This window comes from Colletotrichum graminicola, assembly GCF_000149035.1.
Source record: "Colletotrichum graminicola M1.001 genomic scaffold supercont1.64, whole genome shotgun sequence".
Classification (NCBI taxonomy): domain Eukaryota; kingdom Fungi; phylum Ascomycota; class Sordariomycetes; order Glomerellales; family Glomerellaceae; genus Colletotrichum; species Colletotrichum graminicola.
The window spans coordinates 149,923-170,369 of NW_007361068.1; the positions used below are offsets into that span (position 1 = coordinate 149,923).

Sequence of the window (20,447 nt, forward strand, 5' to 3'; positions counted from 1 at the left end):
AGTTCTTCTTGGAAGTATGAAAGCCGTGTTTGTGAATTACACTTTACTTCACCTTGGCAGAACAATGTGGCCCAACAGTTTACTGAAAGGAACCGGGACTGCTCATAACGAGGACGAGTGGCTCTTGCTCTAATCTCTGGTGAGCGCTTGACAAGACCTGGTGACCCAGAGCCCGGCTGAACGAGGGCCACCTGAGCACGCTTTCTCACACAACAAGATATCCATCCTCCCTCCTTTGAAAAAGGAAAAGTTGTTGATCCCCTCAACTTCACTCAAACCAAACACCAAGCAAAAACAAACAATGGCCTCCGACATGAGCCTCGAAAGAGATATGTCCTGGGAGTCGGACAGCCCCGACGAGGAGTTCAACGGCAACGCCTCGGACCTTGGATGGTTCATCAAGGACTGTGTCTTGGCCCACAAGAAGTTCCTCGAGGACCAGTCCTTCATCTGGAACGGCACCTTGAGCTTTGATACTCCCCGCCCCGTAAGTACCGTACCATGGTATCCCGACCGCCGCCGTGGCTTTGACGATATGACTGACGGCGAGACAGGAGACCAACATGGACTCCGACACGGGCGCCCGCGAGGCCCAGCACGGCCACATGGAGCTGGAGTATCCCGGCCCCATGCCCGACGGCCGCGGCGTGTCCATCGCCGGCTACACCCGGACCTACCTGAACGGCAACGAGTACGGCGTCATCAACACGGCCTTCAACTCCCTCGACCAGGAGCACGCCTTCACAGTCTACTTCGTCATCGGCCCGCGCGACCCCGAAGACACGGCCACCCGCGTCATCGACGTCGACGGCGTCCGCCTCTACCTCCAGCGCACCGGCTTCTTCGACGCGCAGCGCCGCGACCAGGAGCTCGGCCACATGCGCCGCCGCCACGCGCGCTTCTTCCAGAACCAGCGCCCCATCTTCCTCGTCAACGACCCCAAGGCCGCCGGCCACGACCGCGTCCTGACGGTCAAGTTCGTCGTCGGCGCCGCCCACCGCCACATCACCGTCGCCGACCTCCGCATGTGGTTCTGCGTCACCGGCTTCTTCGACCAGCGCACCCGCGACCGCGAGATCGCTGCCGAGCTGGAGTGCGTGGGAGCGCAGCGCGCGCAGCGCGGCGACGCCCACTTGCAGGAGTACCTCGCGGGCCTTGACCCCGGTAACGCGTTCCGTTGAGAGCTGTTTGAGATGGTTGGCCACAGTCGTGTTGTATGCCGTACCTTGCTTCACCTTGGCCAGACACCGTTGCTAACTATTGTTCAAGGCTTCTCTTCCTTCTGCCTACGAATGACGAAGAAAAACGACGAGCGCCATGCGGAACGAACTGGGCCTGGGATTGGAAGGAATGGCTTCGCTTTGGCAATACCCGTGTGGTTCAATGGTTCATTAGTAGGTGGAAACAGCGGCCGTCAGCAATGGAATGGGTGTTGACCGGGTACAGTCTCTGGTAAATGATGGCCTCGACACGATGGCTTGCTCGCAGTGCTGGGGGAAGAATACACAGCAGAGATGAGGCACATGAGTTCGCGCCTGCACAAGATAGCAGAATGAAAATCCATTGCTGAGGTTTCATCCGGCCCGCTTGGCCTGTATTGTCGATACCCGTGGCCTATCATTGAACAGCCTCAGTCTCTTCGTGACATGGTTCTTGATATGACGGTGCTTACCCGCCGCTACCACGTGGGATGAGACGGGGGCAGAGTCATATGCGGCTCCGTGCGTTGCCGTGATGAAGCGGAGTTGAGGTCACCATGCTAATGACGTGCCTTTAAGCTCCTCGTTCTTTAACTACATGTTTTCTTCTGAGCGAAGCCGTTGATGGTCTGACAGAAATCACTTTGCGCTATTCGTCGTAGTCAGAATGCGATCAGGTGACTGGCCCATGTTCAATCAGAGTTAGTTGCGTACTATTTCGATGTTGCTTCAATGCACACGATGGATTTGCTTGCCCACTGGAAGAAGATACCAGAAACTATCAACGTCCAGGTTGACGTGGCGAGCGTTAGGCTGCATTATGGTGACGACGTCAATCATGACCTCATCGTAATGAAGTTGTGTCCTATGCAGCTTTGACCGACTATCCTTAGGCCGTGCATTCAACTGAACCAACCCGACGGATAAGTTCTGAAAGGCTTTTATGCTTCGCCCGGCATATAGGCTTCGGCCATACTAGACTCAGACATACCCCGAGAATCCGGTTCCCCGGTAAAACGATGTCATGCGCGAGCCACATGGCTTAGTAAGTCGAACTCAGTGCTCTTGACATTGTCTCTCATGCCGAGATCACACTGCTTTGCGCATACCTCATGCATAAGGCTTTGAGTTTATAGGGGTTGACTACCCATCATGCACAGGGTCTAGAAAAGCAAAAAGGAGTTCATGGGCTTTCAAGGCTACCCGCTGCCGACCGAACGATGCTGGTTGTCATCCCATGTGGCAGGGGATCTTGTTGCTTTTGGGGGGCTCTCGTGATAAGACTAAAACACCGGAAAAAACTTTATGTGACAGGACGGACGGGGTACCGCGTGTCGTGGCACCCTCTCGGGTATCTCAAGCTGGCGGAAGAAACGACGCGAACAACACACCCTGGATCGCAGCGTACATGACGGAAAAGGTGACAATCTTGCCACCCAAGCTCTGCCGCTTGCTGTCGGCGCCATCATCCAGCAGGCAGCTGGCAGCCCACCAGTACCATACCGCGTACCCGGACGCAATCCTGGTGATAATTTGCACATGGTACGTCGTGATGGCCAAACCAGCGAGCAGGACCTGGGCCGCTGCCATGGAAAATACCAGAGCCGCCCTCGAGCCATCCCGCTGCGGGAGCGGCTTGTCGGCCATCGGAGTGCGCGCGAACCCCGACATTCCGGTCATGACCTCGCACCCGGAAATGATGAGCAAACCTAGCACTGGCGCGGCGAGAATGAACAGAGGAACGTTCGATAGCGTCCAATAGCGGAAGAAGCCAACGCCCCTGTGTCAGGTAGAACATTAGCGAGTCGAACAGTACACCAAAAGAAAAATTCTACCACCGGCACCACCGGCCCAATGTCCACCTCAAGTCCACACAAGTGCCGCCCGGCCACCCGACGGTGTACGGACAGGTACCGGAGCAGCTGTGACAAGACAAAAAAGTAACAAAACCGTGTGTGTACTTACCAGTAATGTTCCTGTACAAACGTGTAGATGCTGGGCACGGTCCGCGCGCACCATGGGCGCGGCTCGGATGCGCCGGAACAGTATCGTAACCATGCCAGCGCTTGTGGAATGACGGATCCGGTCGCCACGAGGAGCCCGCCCACTATGGGACCAAAGAGAGTCGCAAGGTTCATCAGACTCGTAGGGCTGGCGAGAAGCGAGGGCATAAACATCAGGCATTCGACAGCGAAAGGGAGACCGTTCAAGAGGCCGTTGGAGCGAGAGGCAGTTGCAAGGCCGAATATGGCGCCGGCGAGGACCTGGCCGGCGGTCCAGCGGAGAGAGCCTTTGGGATCGTTCAAAACGAAGGAGAGCACGTAGTAGCCGGCGAAAGAGAAGAATGCACAGAGACTCTCGGCGTAAGGCGCGGAGAGGAAGAGTCCGGCCGGAGACAGGACGTGAAGCAGGGCGGACAGGAACGCCAGCCGTGGGCGTGAGAAGAGCTTGAACGTCAGCTCATGGAGCATGAGTACCGCAAAGAGATGCGCGACATGAGCAACGACGATGGCGAGAGCGGCTTCCAGGGCGCCAGTGCCGTCGTCATAGACCAAGATCTTTGACGAGGAGTACGGACGGTTGTACAACATGGGCAGGCCCGAGTTGAAGGCCCATTCCTGCTCGAAGACGTAGCCTCGCCTGGCTGACTGGGTGAAGTACAATGCGTCCCAGCGGGTCAGACGGGTGACGATGGAAAGGTCGGACTCGTTGCGCCGGAGCATCAGCGTTGTCGAGGTATCGTAGGATGGCGCCACGGCGCTGCCCAGAGCGATGGCTAGCAAGAGGGCCTTCCAGGCCGTGAAGGCCGCGATCAGGGTTTGCCGGGGGTGAGAGCCATGGCGGTCTAGCATGACTAGATGGCTAGATGACGTCGGACGAGGATGCCTGCCGAAAGGTTGATGAACGGGATATGCCGCGGACCCGGGCGCTTCATGGGACGCCGTGTGGAATTGCAAAGGGGTCGGAGAGCGCGAAGCCAGAATTGGATCTAGTCTCAATGTAAGGAGGAGGTAAAAATGCGAATGCCGTACTCGATTACGTCGGGCGCATTGGGGAGGGGGAGGGATTCCTCGAGATTCTCGCGGATTGCGTTGTTGCGAGGCTATCGGAGCCTCGGGAGGAACGATCGTCGTTGAGCCCGCGCGGTGCCACTTGGCCAATTGGGCGTCGTCGGTGAGCTGAGTAGGTAAGTACGGTGAGCTCGGTGAGCCGGTTCCTTCCGGGTGTGTGCCTGGACGGTGCACGAGCCAATTTCGGAGGAAGGAACCTGGATGGCAGGATGGATACCCTTGCCCTGGTGCCTGCTTGCAATTCCTTTGTTCTTTCTGTTTTTCTCTTATGCTCTTCCGCCCAGCCGGAGTCCGGGACCGTTTCAGTGCGAGCGGGTCTCCATCTTGGTAAACCCGATGTTCGTCCAGTCACTCAGGGTGCAAGTGTTAGTCTTGACGGTGCCAGACTTGCAGGGCAGGCTCCCAGGATTGTGATTAGCGGAAACCATCAACGAGTGGATGAACCCCCAGGAGCTGGCCCCCAATACCAACCCCTTTTGCCCCCTTTTCCGAGGAATTCTTCTCGAAGCTCCATGCTCTCTCTCTCTCTATCTGGATCCATGCCATGATGAATCGAGCCGATCCATCCCAGCCGGGAGAGGGGAGAGGTCTCTCGGTCTGTCTGCGACTGGGGGAGAGTGAGTGTGGCGAAGTCCTGGGCAGTCCCACTGAACAGGGCTCGCTCGCTCGCCCAGCCCAGCATTCTTACTCCTTCAGGATTGGGAACGGTGGCTCTTACAAGAGCGAGCTTCATCCCCTTACTGCGATTTACCGCCTTCGTGCTTCCCCTAGCCCCTGAGATGAGCCCATGAAGTGCATTCCTTAGAGGTGGGGGGTGGGTTAGACGCGGACCATCATGTGTGCTCATTTCTCGCGCGCGCAAGAGAGGGAGGGAGAGAGAGAGAGAGACGTCGCGCGTAGGGCGCATGCGCGTTTCCATACCCATAGGGGCCACGCCACAGAGGCAAGGGATATCGAGGCAGCCAGGCACAGGACACACCAAAGCGACTCGACCTGATGCATCACCAGCTTATTCCAGATGCGTTTGCAGCTGCTGACCGCCATGTTGTGCGAATCGCCCAATGCAACCACCACCATCCTCGATCCATCGGGCAGGGAAATGATGGGGCGGACGTCTGCCGGGAAGCAGCCAACAGAAGACTCGATGGCGGTGGCTCACCTGCGTCCTTAGCCCCAAAGGCAAGCAAGCAAGCAAGCGACTTGTCGGTCTTGTACTCAACCAGTGAGGCAACTCCCGGACGATCTGCTGCAGCGAGAGGGGCGGGAGGAGATGCGTGTGAGTGGAGGAGAGGATTGGCGGCTGATCTGGATTTTCCTGTCACTCTACTAAAATTGTATGTACGGATAGATCAGTCGGGCTTGCCCAGGTCTGTCTATGATGGATCCCAACGCGAGGTATTGGCATGTGCAAATGCAAGCCTACATACTCAGTACAGGAGGCGAGAAAGGGGAGAAGCAGTAGCGGAAGCAGAGAACCGTCAGACTCATTATTAGCATCGCAAATCACATGCGCTGCGGGAGAGGGCGAGGTTCGGATGAGACATTGCATGAGTGAAGGGGGAGCGGATGTTTGCTAGTTTGCTACCGACTGAATGAGTGGTTGGAATAGGTACTTGACATACCACTACGTTGGTAGGTATGCAATCAATCTCGTAGTACATAGTGCCTGCCCGATGATGGGAATAACAGTTCCGGAGGGGAGGGAGGGGAAAGCGCACGATGTCGCCGCCTTCTCCAAGCTAGGTACTCACGTACTGTAGGTAGATAGGTACCTAGGTGGTAGATTACCTACTGAGCAGTAAGTACATCGTACATTGCCTACAAGCCATACGTGCCTGTAATGTAATCCATCCACGGCTGCACCGGGTTGTGGAGGCTCCTTCCTTTGTGCCCCCACGTTCCCACTCAGCTTGTTTGCTTATTGAGGTTTCACTGTGAAGGAAGCAAGGGCCCCCTCCCCTCCTGCCCTCTTCCGAAGTTTTGGGCATCTGCATCTATCTGCATCTGCATCTGTCTGCGTCTGCATCTGTGTCTACATCGACATTTGACATCTGCATCATTGCCTTATTATGTAAGGCACACCATATCGGGCAGGTCGCCCTCTACCCCCTACCTCTTTCCTGCAGTCTTCTTATTTCGTACTTGTATTCGTGAACTCGAGAAGCAGCAGGCATGGACACTACTACCCAAGTACCTACCCATTTACCAGCCTGTTTGCTCTGCTTTGTTTCATGCAGGAGCCCCCACCGTCTGACCTCCTGCTTAGGTATTCTTCTGGCTGAGACGCGACCCAGTCTCCGTTAAAGCTCCATGCTCAGAAAGAACCTGCCGGCGGTCAGGTCGTCACCAGACTTGGCAATCGACGTCCGTTCGGCGCAGCCACCGGCTTGGCCGCTGCATCCATCCGCCTTTTCTTCTTCGTATTCTTCTTCTTCGTCTCCTTCTGTTGCTTGATATCTACCCCTTTCCGGCTCCTGTTCTCGTCTGCAGACTCGGATCTGCGAGCCAAGTGAAAAGACCAAGAATGTACTCCGTATAGCTGCTGCCTCATGCTAGTAGTGTGTGTGGGATGAATCTATCCGTCTTATTGGGTCCCTTGCGATTGGACCCCTCGCCCTGTCAACTGACTTCTTTGGGAGCGTATGGGAGATCGTGGCGTGGCGGCTGCTTATGGTACCTCCAACTGCTGCCATTTGCGGGACGCAGACTACGGCGTCCCAAACAAGGGGGGGAATCAGCAGGCTAAGCTGACCATTGTCTGTCGTCAACACGCATGCCCATCACCACCCCCCGAGACTTAGGCCATCGTCCTTGTCAGCATGGCTGGCGCCTCTGACTTGCCCGAACCGTTGTTTGAGCTCAGTCACTCTCCTTGCGCTGATGTCGACAATGGGCGAGATAGGACACGCGCACCTTACATCTCACCGCCGTTGCACATCCGACATTGTCTCGCATCGACGTCTTGCCATTGGCCCTGTCGCATCGCACCGTGTTGCACCGCACCACTGCCAAACGGAACCAATCATAACGTTGGGGTCATCCTGACAGTCCCTTCCAGTCTCGGATCTGAATCTCAGACACCGGAGAATGGAGGTGACCAGGCGCGCTTTTCGAGTTGCGGTACGCAACATTCTTCCAGATCCATCTTCATGTGGCCTGGTCAATTGGGCAATAGCGGATCGACCCTGGACTGGGGTGAGGAGAACGGGCATTGAATGACTTGACAACTGCGTCGCGATGTTGACAGACCCATCGCCCGGGGACACTAACACCACATCCCGCTCACCACGTCACGGCGTAAGCGCAGGCACAGCGTGGCTAGACTAGATGCACTGAACACGATCCCTACCAGCCGAGCTCGTCGGATCTGAAGCCGACAAAGACCTGATTGGGCATCGCGAACGATTCCTACATTTGGATTCATGGCGTATCCCTCGTCCGATCAAATCAGACATGGCGCGCCCACTGTTGTTGAGGATGGCGCGAAACAAGCGCTCGAAACGAAACAATTAGGCTTCCACATGTCACCGAACCGACTGGCCTGGTCTGCCTCCGAGCAACAGCAATAGGCCCCGGCTGCGACGTGTTCCGGCCAAGGCAGCCTCGGTGACTTTTTTCCAGTTTACCGACCGTCTACTGCGAGTCTGCCTAAGGTGCAAAACGGCTATCACTGGACGGTCTGATCTAATACTGCCCACCGGCTCGAGACGTCTCACGCGGAGGCTGCGATGGGAGAAGACCAAGCTTCCGGCTACGGTGGCGGCCGTCTCCTGCCGCACCTCGCTTCACCTCTTCACCACCAATGCACCCGCCACTGTCAGCCGGGACGTGTTGGCGACGCTACCTTTGCCATCGCATAGCTGCATCTCACCAGACTCACTCCAGTGAGCCCTCGACAAGCGAATGAGGCAGCGTCGCCAGCAAACAATAACACGGAGTGAAGTTGTGGGCAGGCTTGAGCATTCTGTTGCACCACAACAAACACTGGTCAGCGCTCGGCATCAGCGCTGCGCGGATCGCCGGTCTGAGCATCTCACTGACACCAGCAAGCGAGTGGGAGCATGGCTCTAAATCTTTTGGCGCGTGTCAGACCTCTAAGTGTCTGTGACCTTAAGAACAGAATGTAAAGGATTTGCTTGGAGAGAGAGAGACTTTATTGATTGCTACCGTAGGCACGCAGCCCTGCCATCGAGCTGGAAGTTCATCATGATGGCAGCATTGCAAGGCGAGATCCTGGTTTTGAAGAGTTCCTAGCACACATTTCGTTTTGGTTGGACTCGGGTTATCGTCTACCGTGTCGGATGGGTTGGGGGAAAAACGCGCAGCCGGGATGCAACCAGCTGAATTTAGCAGCATGCCCATGGTCATTCCCAGCTCGCGTAATGGGCGACAAGTCGAGTCGAACTCCGTTCCCAGCGACCCTCCTCTCGGCAGCCGTGTTTTATCGGGGCAACAGAAATAAGATGATTACGAGAGGCGGCGAGAGAGTTGAGGCTCAGGCAGGCCACCACCATGCTGTGAGTTCATAGACACAGTAACGAGCTGTGAGAGCCATCCATCAATTGTGGCACGCACGTCTAAACTAACATGACGCAAACTCCCCACACAGCACGCCCGACATTGTGCTGCTGCTGCAGGATCCCAGTCTGCTGCACAGCGGGGCTTTCCCAGCGCAACACAGCGTAGGGCAGCACGATTTCCCTCATGGCAGGGACAGGACAAGATAGGCCAAACGCGGACGCACAGACGCCCAGACGGTGCTGTCACATGAGGTTGAGGCGTGGGCTGGAGCCTTGATCTGATATTGCCCCTCACGCAAGAAGGATGACGAAGGCTGTGAGGAAGCTGTGGAACAGAGCCCACTTCAAGGTTCAGCAAGGTCGGCGCAGGGCTTAGGCGACGAGGGCCCTTCTCGGCCCCATCCAATCTGGGATCCCTCGCAGTTCGCCGACGAGCCGACGCAGAGACGAAGTGGAGGCTTGCAGCTGTCGGTACCTTGTCACAGCTTTCGGGCAGGCTCTGCATTTTTCAAAGTTGTGAATCGGCAGCGGTGGTGGCATGTGGATTAGGGAGGCTTTTCAGTACCTAGTGCAGAGACTACTGCCATTGTCACCTCACCCATATAATGTACTTGTCATAACATGGTTCAAGGCATTATATAGAGTTCCGGGCCAAGACGGCCGGGCCAAAACGAAGAAGCACAGCAAAAGCCGGACTGCTCGCCCATTCCGCAAGATTAAACGGCCGCGCTAGACGAAGGACGGCGCGAAGTCGACTACTACTGCGTGTGAGAAGGCAGCTAGCTAATAACAAACGAAACAAAAGGCGCATCAGCTCAGATAGAGGGAGAAGCAGGCCCACGGGGGGTTCGCGCTAGGACGGACGGCGCGAGTCTGGCCACCTCGGTTGGGCTGCTCAGAACTGCCCACGTAGTTAGTATTAGTATTAGTATTAGTAGTAGTAGTAGTAGTAGTAGTAGTAGTAGTACAGCTTTGCGCATGGGGTGGTGCAAGTAAGTTGTCGTGACATGTCGAAGCACGATGTGTTTGTTGGCGGGCTGGAAGAAAACGGTGAGAGAGATGGATGAGAGGTTAGGAGAATAAGAGCGAGCGAGCTCCGAAGTCGTCAAAGCTATGCCATGATTTCATCCCACAATCCCACATCATCATCACCCCATACCCGTCAACGAGAAGGAGCCCGCCACTCCCTTTGACGAAGCCGTCGTCACGAATCGACACGTCTCTCGGTCTCTCCTTGCCACAAGCAGCGAGCGAGCATCTTTTTGGACATCTGAAGGATTGTGGCTCACTGGGGCTCCGGAATCCACAATCCATCCTTATCGACGGTGCCGGGCCCACCGGAGTTCAGCGTGCGTGACAGGCATTCCTAGGTAGGCCTGCTTCCACAATTGATGTTCCCCTATCGACTTCAATCCTCCAAGGGTACGTACTCCTCATCGCTCCTGCGGACTTGAATGAGTTACGTACCTGGGTGAGTTAATCAAAGCCCTTATTAGGGGCAAGGTCCTTCATTAATTAATTGCCCTGCCCGTTCGCTCGCTGACCGCAAACACAGCCTATACTGGAGCAGCAAGCAGCCCATTTTATAGTGTACCTGCTGTCACGGATACAGTCAAGGCACATTGGATATACGCTACCCTCATCTCATACACCTTCACCACGTACGGACATACACGCCTACCTGATATCATCTTCGTGGGTGCAGGTGCCGCACAGTCCAGTCGGACACATTCCACCACCTCGCAAGGGGGCTTCCGAAGCGAGTAGTCACGACCGCACCGCTCTTTCATTTCCTCGTGTTCCTCCTCCCCTCCTGCCTTGCGAGGGGGCGGCCATCATCGCCTTCACCACAAGGAAGACAAGCCAGCCAAGGTACGTACTGGATACCTTGCTCCGCAGTCTGTTCCCCGCCAAATAAGACGTACCTCCTCCCCTCCCCTCCCCTCCCTCACTCTTTTCCTCTCTCCCTCTTTCTCTTCGTCGTTTGCTCAACCTCTCTCCCTCTGGATCTCGCTCACTTTTTAACCTCATCCTTCATTCTCTTCTTGTTTTCCGGCAGACTGGTTCTCCTTGTTTCTGCTCTAGAGCTAGCTCTCTTGTTTTTACCACATCTCTTTCTCTGATTCTCTCCGTTCTTTCCGCCGTCTAGTGTAACTTGATCCCCTCGCACCTGACACCTGACAGTCCAAGGTACCTTCCCCGAGTGTACCCTGTGTACGTACCCACCCTCAGGACAGGAGGCGGGAGTCCTAGGTTCCTGCTGTGTCTCTGTACCTACCTCACAACCTGCCTAGAAAACTAATCGTAGGTAGGTAGTGTAGGTACCTAGGTAGCTAGCTGCAACCACACCACCAACCACCACCCCCACCACCGACTTTAAGACAGGAATCCCTCCCCCCCCCCTCCTTTTTCCCATACGCACAGGACAGTGCGTCGCCAAAGAAAAGGACTGAGATACCTATCATTCCCTCCGCCTCCGTCCCCCTCCCGTCTCAAGCTCGAGGCGGCAACGAAGCTACAACACCACCATTTCGTCCCTCCTCGTCCGCCCATGAGGTCAGGCTAGGTACTCAAGCACAAACCAACGGTGTACATCTTGCTGTAACCACCACACACCACCACACACCACCACCACCTCCACCCCTCCCCCGGCTACCCTTCAAACACTTGGTCTACCCTTGCCTCGACGTTTAGACCTTTCCATCAACTTACATCTATTTGGACCCTGGTGGCCGCTTCTTCCGTCACTTCTCTTCCCTTCTCCTTCAAGCCTTCAAAGGTTTCCGACCCTTGGGGCCAGACCACGCTCCCAACACCACTCATCTGCATCGTGCAATACAATCACACGGCCATCCACGATCGATTACGACGTACGACCGGTGAAAACGACACCGTCGACCACCACCCCGCCATCTTTTCGTTGCAACCGCGTGTCCATTGCTTCTAACAACGAAGGAATTCCCGACCTCCGAGCTGCGAGACCCGGCACGACCAGCCATCATTGGGTTCCCTTTCTGTCAACACGCATTCGCAGAGTCCACCACTGCCATTCCATCATTGTGAGCCCACACTGCCAGTTCGCGACACGGCAACACGGCTTCTTCTACCAATCCGCACAGCATACCATAGCATCAGGTAGGCCATTCCCACATTTCCCCTTCAGCTGTCATCTCCTCACCTCAGCCCATCCCGCGCCCGCGGACGCCATCGACGCCGTCTGACTGCGCTTGGGGTCCACTGACCGCTTACGAGTCACGCCCCTAAAGCCATCCCTAAGCCATAGAACACTTTCCGTCTTGCACCCCCTTTCAATTAAAACGTAGCTGTGCTGCCTCGGCTGGCTGTGCCTCAACGGAGAAGAGTCTCGGGGCTGACACTAGATGATTTACTTGTAGGCCGCTCATTTGCCTGCTACATCCTGCTCCCCGAGGTTGTCGTCCCCCTTTTCCTATCGTGCTCGTCTTTGTTCGTCTCCGCCATATCCCACCGCCTCTGCCGCATCCGTTCCAACTGTCGCCGCGTCGACCAAGCTCCTGTTTGTTCGTCGCCGTAGCGATCGATCCATCGCCAGGCACATTTTCACCAACCTCGACGACCTGCGCCATTATATTGTATTGCAGAGAACGGGATTTACGGCATCCGAGCTGCACTGCAACCCCTACCGGCATCTGTAGCCACTCCGCCTGACCAGCTGCTAGTGGAGTGAGAAGCAGAGCTCTCCCGGCTTATACCTTGCAAGTACGCCTATTCCGCAGCCCACCACGCCATACTCCTCCTGCATACGACGCTGTACACCGGTTCAGAGAACGCGAGGAGCCCACCCAAAACTGCCGCGTTTTCTTTCCCTCGGCATTGCTGTTGGACAACGTCACTGCTTTTTTCTTCAACACGCCCATGCCTTCGTCACAGCCAATCTCTAACCCCAGATAATCACCATGTTTCTCCATTCGGGCGCCAGCCTTCATGGCCACGAGTATTCCAACAAGCCGGCCAACAATGGCCCTCAACCTGCACGTAGACGGAGCCTCCTTCGATCCTCGCTAGGCGCCTCACCACTCCCGCGGACTTCATTTTCTGTAGACGATGCCGAAACCACGACCCAGCGTATCAACCGTCGTCTATCATACCAAGGGCCTGCATCCCCTTCCCGTCCAAGTTTCCGTAGGAACCGGCCTGTTTCTGATCTCTCACCGCGAAAAGACCTTGTCGTGCGCTTCGAGGAAGAGCCGACCGTGGTGCGGGAAGAGACAAACGTGCTCGACGGCGTCAGCGAGGACGAGTGCAGCCTGGTGTCGGGAGTAAGCGATACGAGCACTGTCGTCGGGTCCAAGAGATCAAGAAGAGCCGCGAGGCAAACCACAAATTACCTTTTGGCGTACCCGCCGCCCAAGCTTCGGACAAAGCAGCGCCGATTCGTTCAGATTCGTCCGCGCCTCCTGCTTCAGCTGCAGCAACTATCCAACGACAAGCGGCCAATGCCAGCCATCGACGTCCTCCCTTCAAGCATGATTGCCGGCACCGTCATCCTGCCTCGCCTGGCGCGACGATTCCCCAAGATGTTCAGGGTCAAGGGACAATTGGGCATGAATGGCCTCATTCTGACCAGGAGTGAGGATTACGACACCCCCGCCGACGACTCGGACAGCGACGAGAAGGACCTGGACACGAGGGATTTGGTGGCTGTCATCTCGCCAGTAGAGCGCAGAGAAGGCGAAAGGAGAGACTCGTCGGACCAGACAGAAATCGTGCTGGCGGATGGATCTGTGTGGACGGCCACTCAAACGAGCAACGGATCGTACGACTTCGTACACGTCGACGAGGCGGGTCGGACGACGACAGCGCGATGGGCTAGACGCAATGCTAGACCGCTATCAACGGCTACCTGCGCAGCCGTCTCGAAACCTGCGCCGGCCTCGGAATACAAGTTCACGTTCAGCATCCTCGACCCCGAGCTTCGGCGGCATCCCGTCATGGCGACTCTGACCCCAGCCAACCTCGAGATCCTCGACAACTACACGACTGTATCGCAATCATCCGCTCGCTATCCTCCTACGAGACCATTGAGCACAGACCTCTGTGGCGATGACGAACCTTCGTCCCCTCCATCTCCAGCTCTCTCAATGACGAAGCGCGAAACGCACCCGGTCGACGAAGCCACCAGAACCCTGATCACAGCTAGCTCGGTTTGGGTCTCTCTCCGCCACGGCCAAGGCTGGGCCTCGGTACCACCGCCGGCGGCTTCGGCCAACCAACGCCCAATGCACTCACGCTCTGTCAGCAGCAACAGCCTGTGCCGGACTCGGGCCTCAACCTTTCCTGTGACGTCAACGGAGATGGGGTACATCACGTCTCCGCCTCTGGCGCAACAGCAGGTCATGGCCCAGCTGGCGCCAGTCATGCCTAAGAGGACATACTCGTCAGGCGCGGCCTTCATGCAGCGGCGCCAGAGCAAACTCGGAAGCGAGTCGGTCACGGCTGACCAGGCCATGGAGACATGTGACATGGGAGGGCTCGAGAAAGTAATGGAGCCCGTGCCGATGAAGAGAAGTCTCACAAGGAGAATCCGCGATTGGGGCCATCGGCTCACGGTGCGGAAGACGGCAACCGCATAAGGAGATGAAGAGTGGAAGACGCAAACGTTGCACAAGAAACACGAAAGCATTGCATGAGGAAACAGGCGCATGAAAGGGCGGAAACAGGACCGACCCAGGGCGGGCAAAGACCCAGCAGACCATTTATTTGAAGCTGTATCATTATCCATCAGCATAGGTATACCCCAAGAGATTCTAGAATTTGATACCATTCAAAGCACATAGTTTTGGGAGAATGTCGTTTCTGCAAAGGCGAGTTGACACTGTAGTAGCTTTTAGCGTAGGCAATGTACTATGTATGATAAGCGCCATGCTTCCTTGCCTGAACCTCGAGGCAGCGAAGGACGGTTTAAACATCCCAGGTGCAGTATCCGTATGTTTATGGTGTAATAGGACTTGCCGAGCGTTAGTAATAGCAGACAGCGCAGTGTATACTAATGCGTAACTTCGGTATCTGGAGGCTGAGCAGGTGGGGGCTGTTCCGGAGGGAGGGAGGGGGTGATGAATCAGATCAGAGCTCAGAGTTCAGAGCGTGTGGTTGATCCTGGTGGGCGATTCTGACGACGTGCTGCGCAGTGGCACCGTCACTCGCGATCGGCGGGAGCCCCCGCCCCGAAACATGGTCCGTGTGGGTCCAGTTTGTTTCCGTTTCTGCCCCCCCGCAATGTGTGTGTGAGTGTCAATACCTAAACCAAGCACCGGTCTCCCTTCTTTCCGGAGTCCGGGACCGGATGCATTGCCTGGGTGTTTGTTGGTCGCCGTGTTTGACGACGGGTGTTGCTGGGTCCGAATGCCGGTGTGTGTGGGGGGGGTCAAGGGGGAGCAGCTATTGAAGAAGCCCGGGCAGCACTTTACACGCTTAGCATCTATTTTGACGACTTCATCCCTCAAAGGGCAGACGCGGCACAAGCTATAATCATGAATCGCAGTAGTATTACACACGAACCTACGGTCCATCTTTTAGTCTGTAATGAGCCAGCAATGGTGCTTGGGCAACGCGTTCACTAGCTAATAGGCAAACCCCTCAATAGCACAGCTTGGCGGTCTTGATCTTGTTCTCTCCGTGGCCCTGCGTTGTGGAGGATGGGAGGTCAGATTAGCGACGAGGCATTTGTCGAGGAGAAGAAAATCCAAAACATTCGTCGCCCAGAACGGCGGACGAGCCGATATGTCGTTGAAGAGAGTGAATCATCCAGTGTTGACACGGGAGCCGTGATTGGACTGCTTGTGCTGCAAGTCTCGGTACTGAATCACGGCGTTTGTTTCCCGCCAGAAGGAGCCCAAGCCTCTCTCTTTATATTGGTACACAGGTTTCACTGTTTCTTTCCCATAGCAGGTCTCAACCATGACACACATGCTTTTGCCGCAGGTTTGAACAAGACATCTGTTTCTTCTTGGAGCGGAGATCGAATTCAGCATCAGACAGCGGAGAGACAAAGAATGCGCGAGTGCACACTTGGATGCATAACCATCATCTTCCCTGGACGCCAGAAACGGCGATCCCACGGCCGGGGAGAAGACGACTTCAGAGCTGTGCGAAGAGTCCAGGCTCTGGAGCCGTCTGCCCGCCCCAGAGAGCGGCGGCAGCATGTCCCACGGCACATCTTCCACTACGCACCTACGGGGCACGATTCATCGCCGAGATGGAGACGATCGATGCACGGCAGTGGTCCCGGTGCTAACCTGCGAGAACCGGCGTTTCCCGATCATGACCTGCGGGGGGGTAACGATCGGGGACATCCGCAGCTGCCGGCTGTCAACCGGGGTCGACCTTTGGAAACCATATTTGTTGATCCCTCGAGAAGTTTCACGATCAGGTACGATAGAAGACGGCAATTCGGGGTTTAGTCAGTGAAGGAATCAAACAGCACAAGGTGCTGAGTTCTTATAAGAACGGCCCCGTGCATGATGCGAGGAGTCCTCGTGAGTGATATCTTCTACCTAGGTGATGACGAAACGACGGAACCGTCAATGTTGTTGTTGCTGTTGTTGTTTTTGTTGTTGTGTTTGCCTGCAGGGGTCTATAACCTGGGGGTGTCTACTTTTTGCCGAAATAATTCGTCAACGTATTGGCCTGCGCCGGCTTCCGCGCCTTCTTCGGCGACGCCCCTTCAGCCTTCTTCCCGACCTCCAGCACGGCCATCAGCTCCTCGAACTCGGCCCTGGGCACGATGCCCCCGCTCGCCTCCTTATGCCCCCGCGCGAACGAGCCGCCCAACCGGTCCCTCAGCGTCGGGTCCCCCGAGCGGGCGGCGACGTCCTCCAACACCGCGATGATGTTCACCGGCGGGTCTCGCGCCCTGGCGCACCGGGGCACGCGGCACGAGAAGTTGACCAGGTCTGGCAGGTACCCCTCGTTCGCGACCAGGACGACCTCGAGCCTGGCCGAGGCGAGGTGGCCGGCCCAGCGCGTCGCGATGACCGGGTGGACCTGGGCCCGGGAGCTGATGCGGAAGACGGCGACGCGGCCGTCGGCGGAGAACTTGGGGGCCGTGTGGGTGCAGCGCTCCACCTCGGCGTTGACCTCGGCCCTGGCCGCGAGGAGGGACGTGTCGGCCAGGAGCTCCTGCGGGGACGTTGCCGCGCGGAGGGCTTCCCAGGCCGAGGGGACGTTGTACGACGCCGTCCGCCGCGGGGCGTTGATCAACGAGACGGCGTCGTTGAGGGCCTTTTTGGTATACCTTTTGAAGGTTGTCTTCATATCCGGGAAGGGGGGCTCCCACTTCAGGGTGTTGCCCAGGTCGCCGTGCGTCCCCATCACGCAGAGCCAGTCGCAGGCCCCTTCGACTCCGTCGTGGAGGTCACGGCAGATGAGGTACGTCAGCAGCGAGCTCGTCGCAACGGGGGGCGAGTCACATGCCGTGACGTGCAAGGCGCCCTCGGGGTGATCGCCCTCGAGAGCGTGGTGGTGGTCGATGACGATGCCCCGGTGCGGCCCGTCAATGAGAGGCGGGGACGACCGGGAGCCCTGGTCCAGGATGAAGATGTAGGCCGGCTCATGGGAGGCCATCTCCGAGCGGCAGGATTCGTCGTGGACGTTTTTCCCTTTTGGCGGGAGGTAGGCGGTGATGAGCGACGGGTCCAGGCCGAGCAGGACAAGGGTGCGTTCGAGGATCGCGCCGGAGGCGAGCCCGTCGGCGTCCTTGTCCGGCACGATGAGAGTAGGCTTGCCGGCGGACACGCTGGAGGGAATTAGAATGAGAGGGGTTCATGGGTCATGTATTACAAGCTCCGAGCCGGGGACATTGGCATGTCAAAGTCGGCGCGACGATGCATTTTCTCACGCCGCCGGTCTGACGTACCACTCGCGGATGAAGGCCCTGGCTGCCTCCATCTTGTCGTCCGCCGCAGGCCACACAATGCCGCCATCTTCGCCTCTCACTGATGGCGCCAAGTGATATTCTGGAATCGCAGGCTTGAGCTTCTTGATGCCTTGTTTCCCGTTTGCGAGGTTCGCGGTTGCTGCGCTTCGTTTCATGGCGACGGGAAGGCCTGGCGCGTATCGGAAGGGAGTGGTTGCAGATTTGATACTGACACTGGGCACGCGGATGCAGGATCTTGCCCTGGACGCTGATCTCCATGCGGATAGGCTCATGACCAGATGGTAGTCAGATGTTTACGGCCTCCGTGACTGAACTTTAGAGATAAGGTTCCCCGGTTCATGTAGTCATTGCGTCGCGTTGCGCATGTCGTCATAGACATCTCGGTGTGGCTGAAGCTGGAGTTTCGTCTGTGTACAGTGTTTTTTGTGACATAATCCAATTGAACACACTGTACATATTTGCGTTCATGAGGGCTTCCGTACGTCCTTCAGAGAAGAAGAATGAAGAGCAACATGCTGTATTTGTCATATATAAGTCTGTATACTATATACATACATGGTGATCTGACATTTTGTAAAGCTAACGGAAGGGAAAAATCACGTTTCTAGCAGTAGACTGTAAAGTATTATCTTTTGTACACCCCTTTAGAAAATGCAATATTGAATGAGTTTTTTTTTACCAAATGTTATATCTTGACTTATACAAGCTCCCGCTAAACCGACAAGACTCTTTATCTTTGTGATTCCAGGTTATGTAGTTATTGACTCTTCAGGCTTCCACAACCGGAATATACCCAGTTCTCTTTCTGTCATTTCGTAGTCATCCGGGGTTGTCATTGCCGAAAGAATGACACGCCCAACACCCCCAGTCCCAAGCGAGGCATTGTAAATTATTCCAAAGGGCGAAGCGGAGAGCATTACTGTATATTCAACGGACGCAAATATCCTTGGAATCAATCGCATCAGCCTCAACCCTTCCATCAAGGGCTGCCAGCGGTACTTGATATCTTCTGGCATATACAGCAGTTGATCTGGCTTCTTCAGTATAGTTTCGTCAACATCAGAGGGTAAAGAGGGTGGAAATTGGTTGCCGTTGTGTAGGATATCTTGAAGATTCATAAGCTGAACGATTGCGGAATTGTAGATCAGAAGCTCAATCGCCTGTTCAGCCGTATTAAGCATCAAAGGTTGAGAAAGTAGATCTCGAACCCAAGTTATGGTGATACCGTCGTCTTCCAAAGGCATGAAGACCTCCGATACACTGTTCTGGTTGGATCTTTCCCAGGCCCCTCTCCAGTCGTGCAGCTCAGAGATCATCTTGAGTACTGCGGCACCAGCTGCAGCTTTTTTTTCTGGAGAAAGGGGCTCGCCCGGGCGCACTATTGAAATTGTCAACCCGGGGATGTCGACAAATATATCCATCAAGAGATCGTGAGATGTCTTTGGGTGATACAGCCATGGTACTGTTTTCCAGCGTTCCTGATCAAAGAAAGATCCTTGATAGTGGTTGTAGCATTTACATGCCTATGTCAATATGCATTCAAAGTCAGCAAAACTGAACCTCCCAATGCATTGCAGCATCTGGGTTGAAGTCTGTTAATGAAGTCTTACATGTATAACCCTCATCTGGCGCAGACTTGTCAGCATAGGCTCTTGCTGGAAACATTCTGGCCCGCACCACTCAAGGATCCTTGCCATTCCGTAATAGTGAGGTATATTGATTTCCTGCTCGACTGCGTACTACCTGATATTAGCATCATTGACAGCCACACGTGTACCGAAAAAGCAAGGTCAGCTAGCTCTGTAGGCAAGTAACTCACTTGGTAGATACTCAATATGATGATTGTGATAGCCCATTGGGCCAGATGTTTCTTCGATGCAACGGACAAGGCAGATTGTAAGGCTCGTATTACTTGACCGTTGAGTTCATAGCCCTCGGCCAGCATCTTCGGATCTTTGACTCTACTGCCCATGAAACTAAGCGCCGTCGCCAAGCTTCCGGTGTAATCAGCCTTGACGACGTCAGGCGGTGCCGGCCCATTCAAGGACATCCGCAGCACAGGTTTCCAGAAGGGACCCCATCGGTAATTGGCGATGAGATGAGAGAATGCCATTTGCTCACGGAAAGCTATCAACGGCAACTCTTGGGTCACGGCTGGCGGCGGAAGTGTAACTTTGGTTGTATCAGAAATGCGAATCAACTGCTGGGCCCCGCTAGCCTCTGTCACAGCGGTGAAATGTTGCATTCGAAGGGGTAGCTCGTAGCCCAAACACTTGTGACCTGACCTGATGCATCTTTCGCACTTGGGACGAAGCTTGTCTGATGAGAGGGAAATGCTTTTCAGTATATCATCGGCATGCCTAAAATATGACCCGAATTTTGCTAGGTGGGATTCTCGTGTCTGGGTCACTCACCACACTTTACCCGCCTGCGTCGGCAAGTGTGACAATAGCCACTGGAGGGGTTTCGGCCCATTGAGATGGCTTCTGAGGTCGATGTTGCAAGGTCGATGATCAGGGAACGGCACGCCTTGGTGTGTCGAGGAAGGACCTAGATATAAGCGGATTCGCACCTTGGGGCCCCGAGTAGATATCCTGTGAAGTTTCTCTGATAAACGAAAAGAGTCCTGTACATTTCAAGATGCTGCAATAACCGAGAAATTAGTTCATATACGGATGCGACATCCACTGCTAATACTGTCATGGACAGGAGTTGCTGCCAGGAAGATTGGGAATAGATAAGA

The 20,447-nt window shown here is 55.6% G+C and overlaps 5 protein-coding genes across 5 annotated transcripts; 2 read left to right on the plus strand and 3 right to left on the minus strand.

The window, feature by feature from the left end:
• Positions 1 to 301: 301 nt before the first annotated feature.
• GLRG_10658 (uncharacterized protein) lies at positions 302 to 1,181 on the plus strand (the record flags this gene model as incomplete). The annotated part of the gene is made up of 2 exons (XM_008101343.1): positions 302 to 487; positions 555 to 1,181. 2 exons carry the CDS (start codon positions 302 to 304, stop codon positions 1,179 to 1,181), a joined length of 813 nt encoding a protein of 270 aa, XP_008099534.1.
• A 1,374-nt stretch (positions 1,182 to 2,555) lies between these two features.
• On the minus strand, positions 2,556 to 4,051 carry GLRG_10659 (mannosyltransferase; the record flags this gene model as incomplete). Its single annotated transcript, XM_008101344.1, has 2 exons — positions 2,556 to 2,979; positions 3,165 to 4,051. The coding sequence occupies 2 exons, from the start codon at positions 4,049 to 4,051 to the stop codon at positions 2,556 to 2,558; spliced, it is 1,311 nt and encodes a 436-aa protein (XP_008099535.1).
• Positions 4,052 to 12,725: 8,674 nt separating this feature from the next.
• Positions 12,726 to 14,402, plus strand: GLRG_10660 (uncharacterized protein; the record flags this gene model as incomplete). Its single annotated transcript, XM_008101345.1, has 1 exon — positions 12,726 to 14,402. The coding sequence occupies one exon, from the start codon at positions 12,726 to 12,728 to the stop codon at positions 14,400 to 14,402; it is 1,677 nt and encodes a 558-aa protein (XP_008099536.1).
• Positions 14,403 to 16,419: 2,017 nt separating this feature from the next.
• Positions 16,420 to 17,962, minus strand: GLRG_10661 (DHH family protein; the record flags this gene model as incomplete). Its single annotated transcript, XM_008101346.1, has 3 exons — positions 16,420 to 17,563; positions 17,684 to 17,873; positions 17,917 to 17,962. 3 exons carry the CDS (start codon positions 17,960 to 17,962, stop codon positions 16,420 to 16,422), a joined length of 1,380 nt encoding a protein of 459 aa, XP_008099537.1.
• Positions 17,963 to 18,453: 491 nt separating this feature from the next.
• Positions 18,454 to 20,179, minus strand: GLRG_10662 (uncharacterized protein; the record flags this gene model as incomplete). Its single annotated transcript, XM_008101347.1, has 4 exons — positions 18,454 to 19,227; positions 19,315 to 19,428; positions 19,524 to 20,023; positions 20,119 to 20,179. 4 exons carry the CDS (start codon positions 20,177 to 20,179, stop codon positions 18,454 to 18,456), a joined length of 1,449 nt encoding a protein of 482 aa, XP_008099538.1.
• Positions 20,180 to 20,447: the final 268 nt, after the last annotated feature.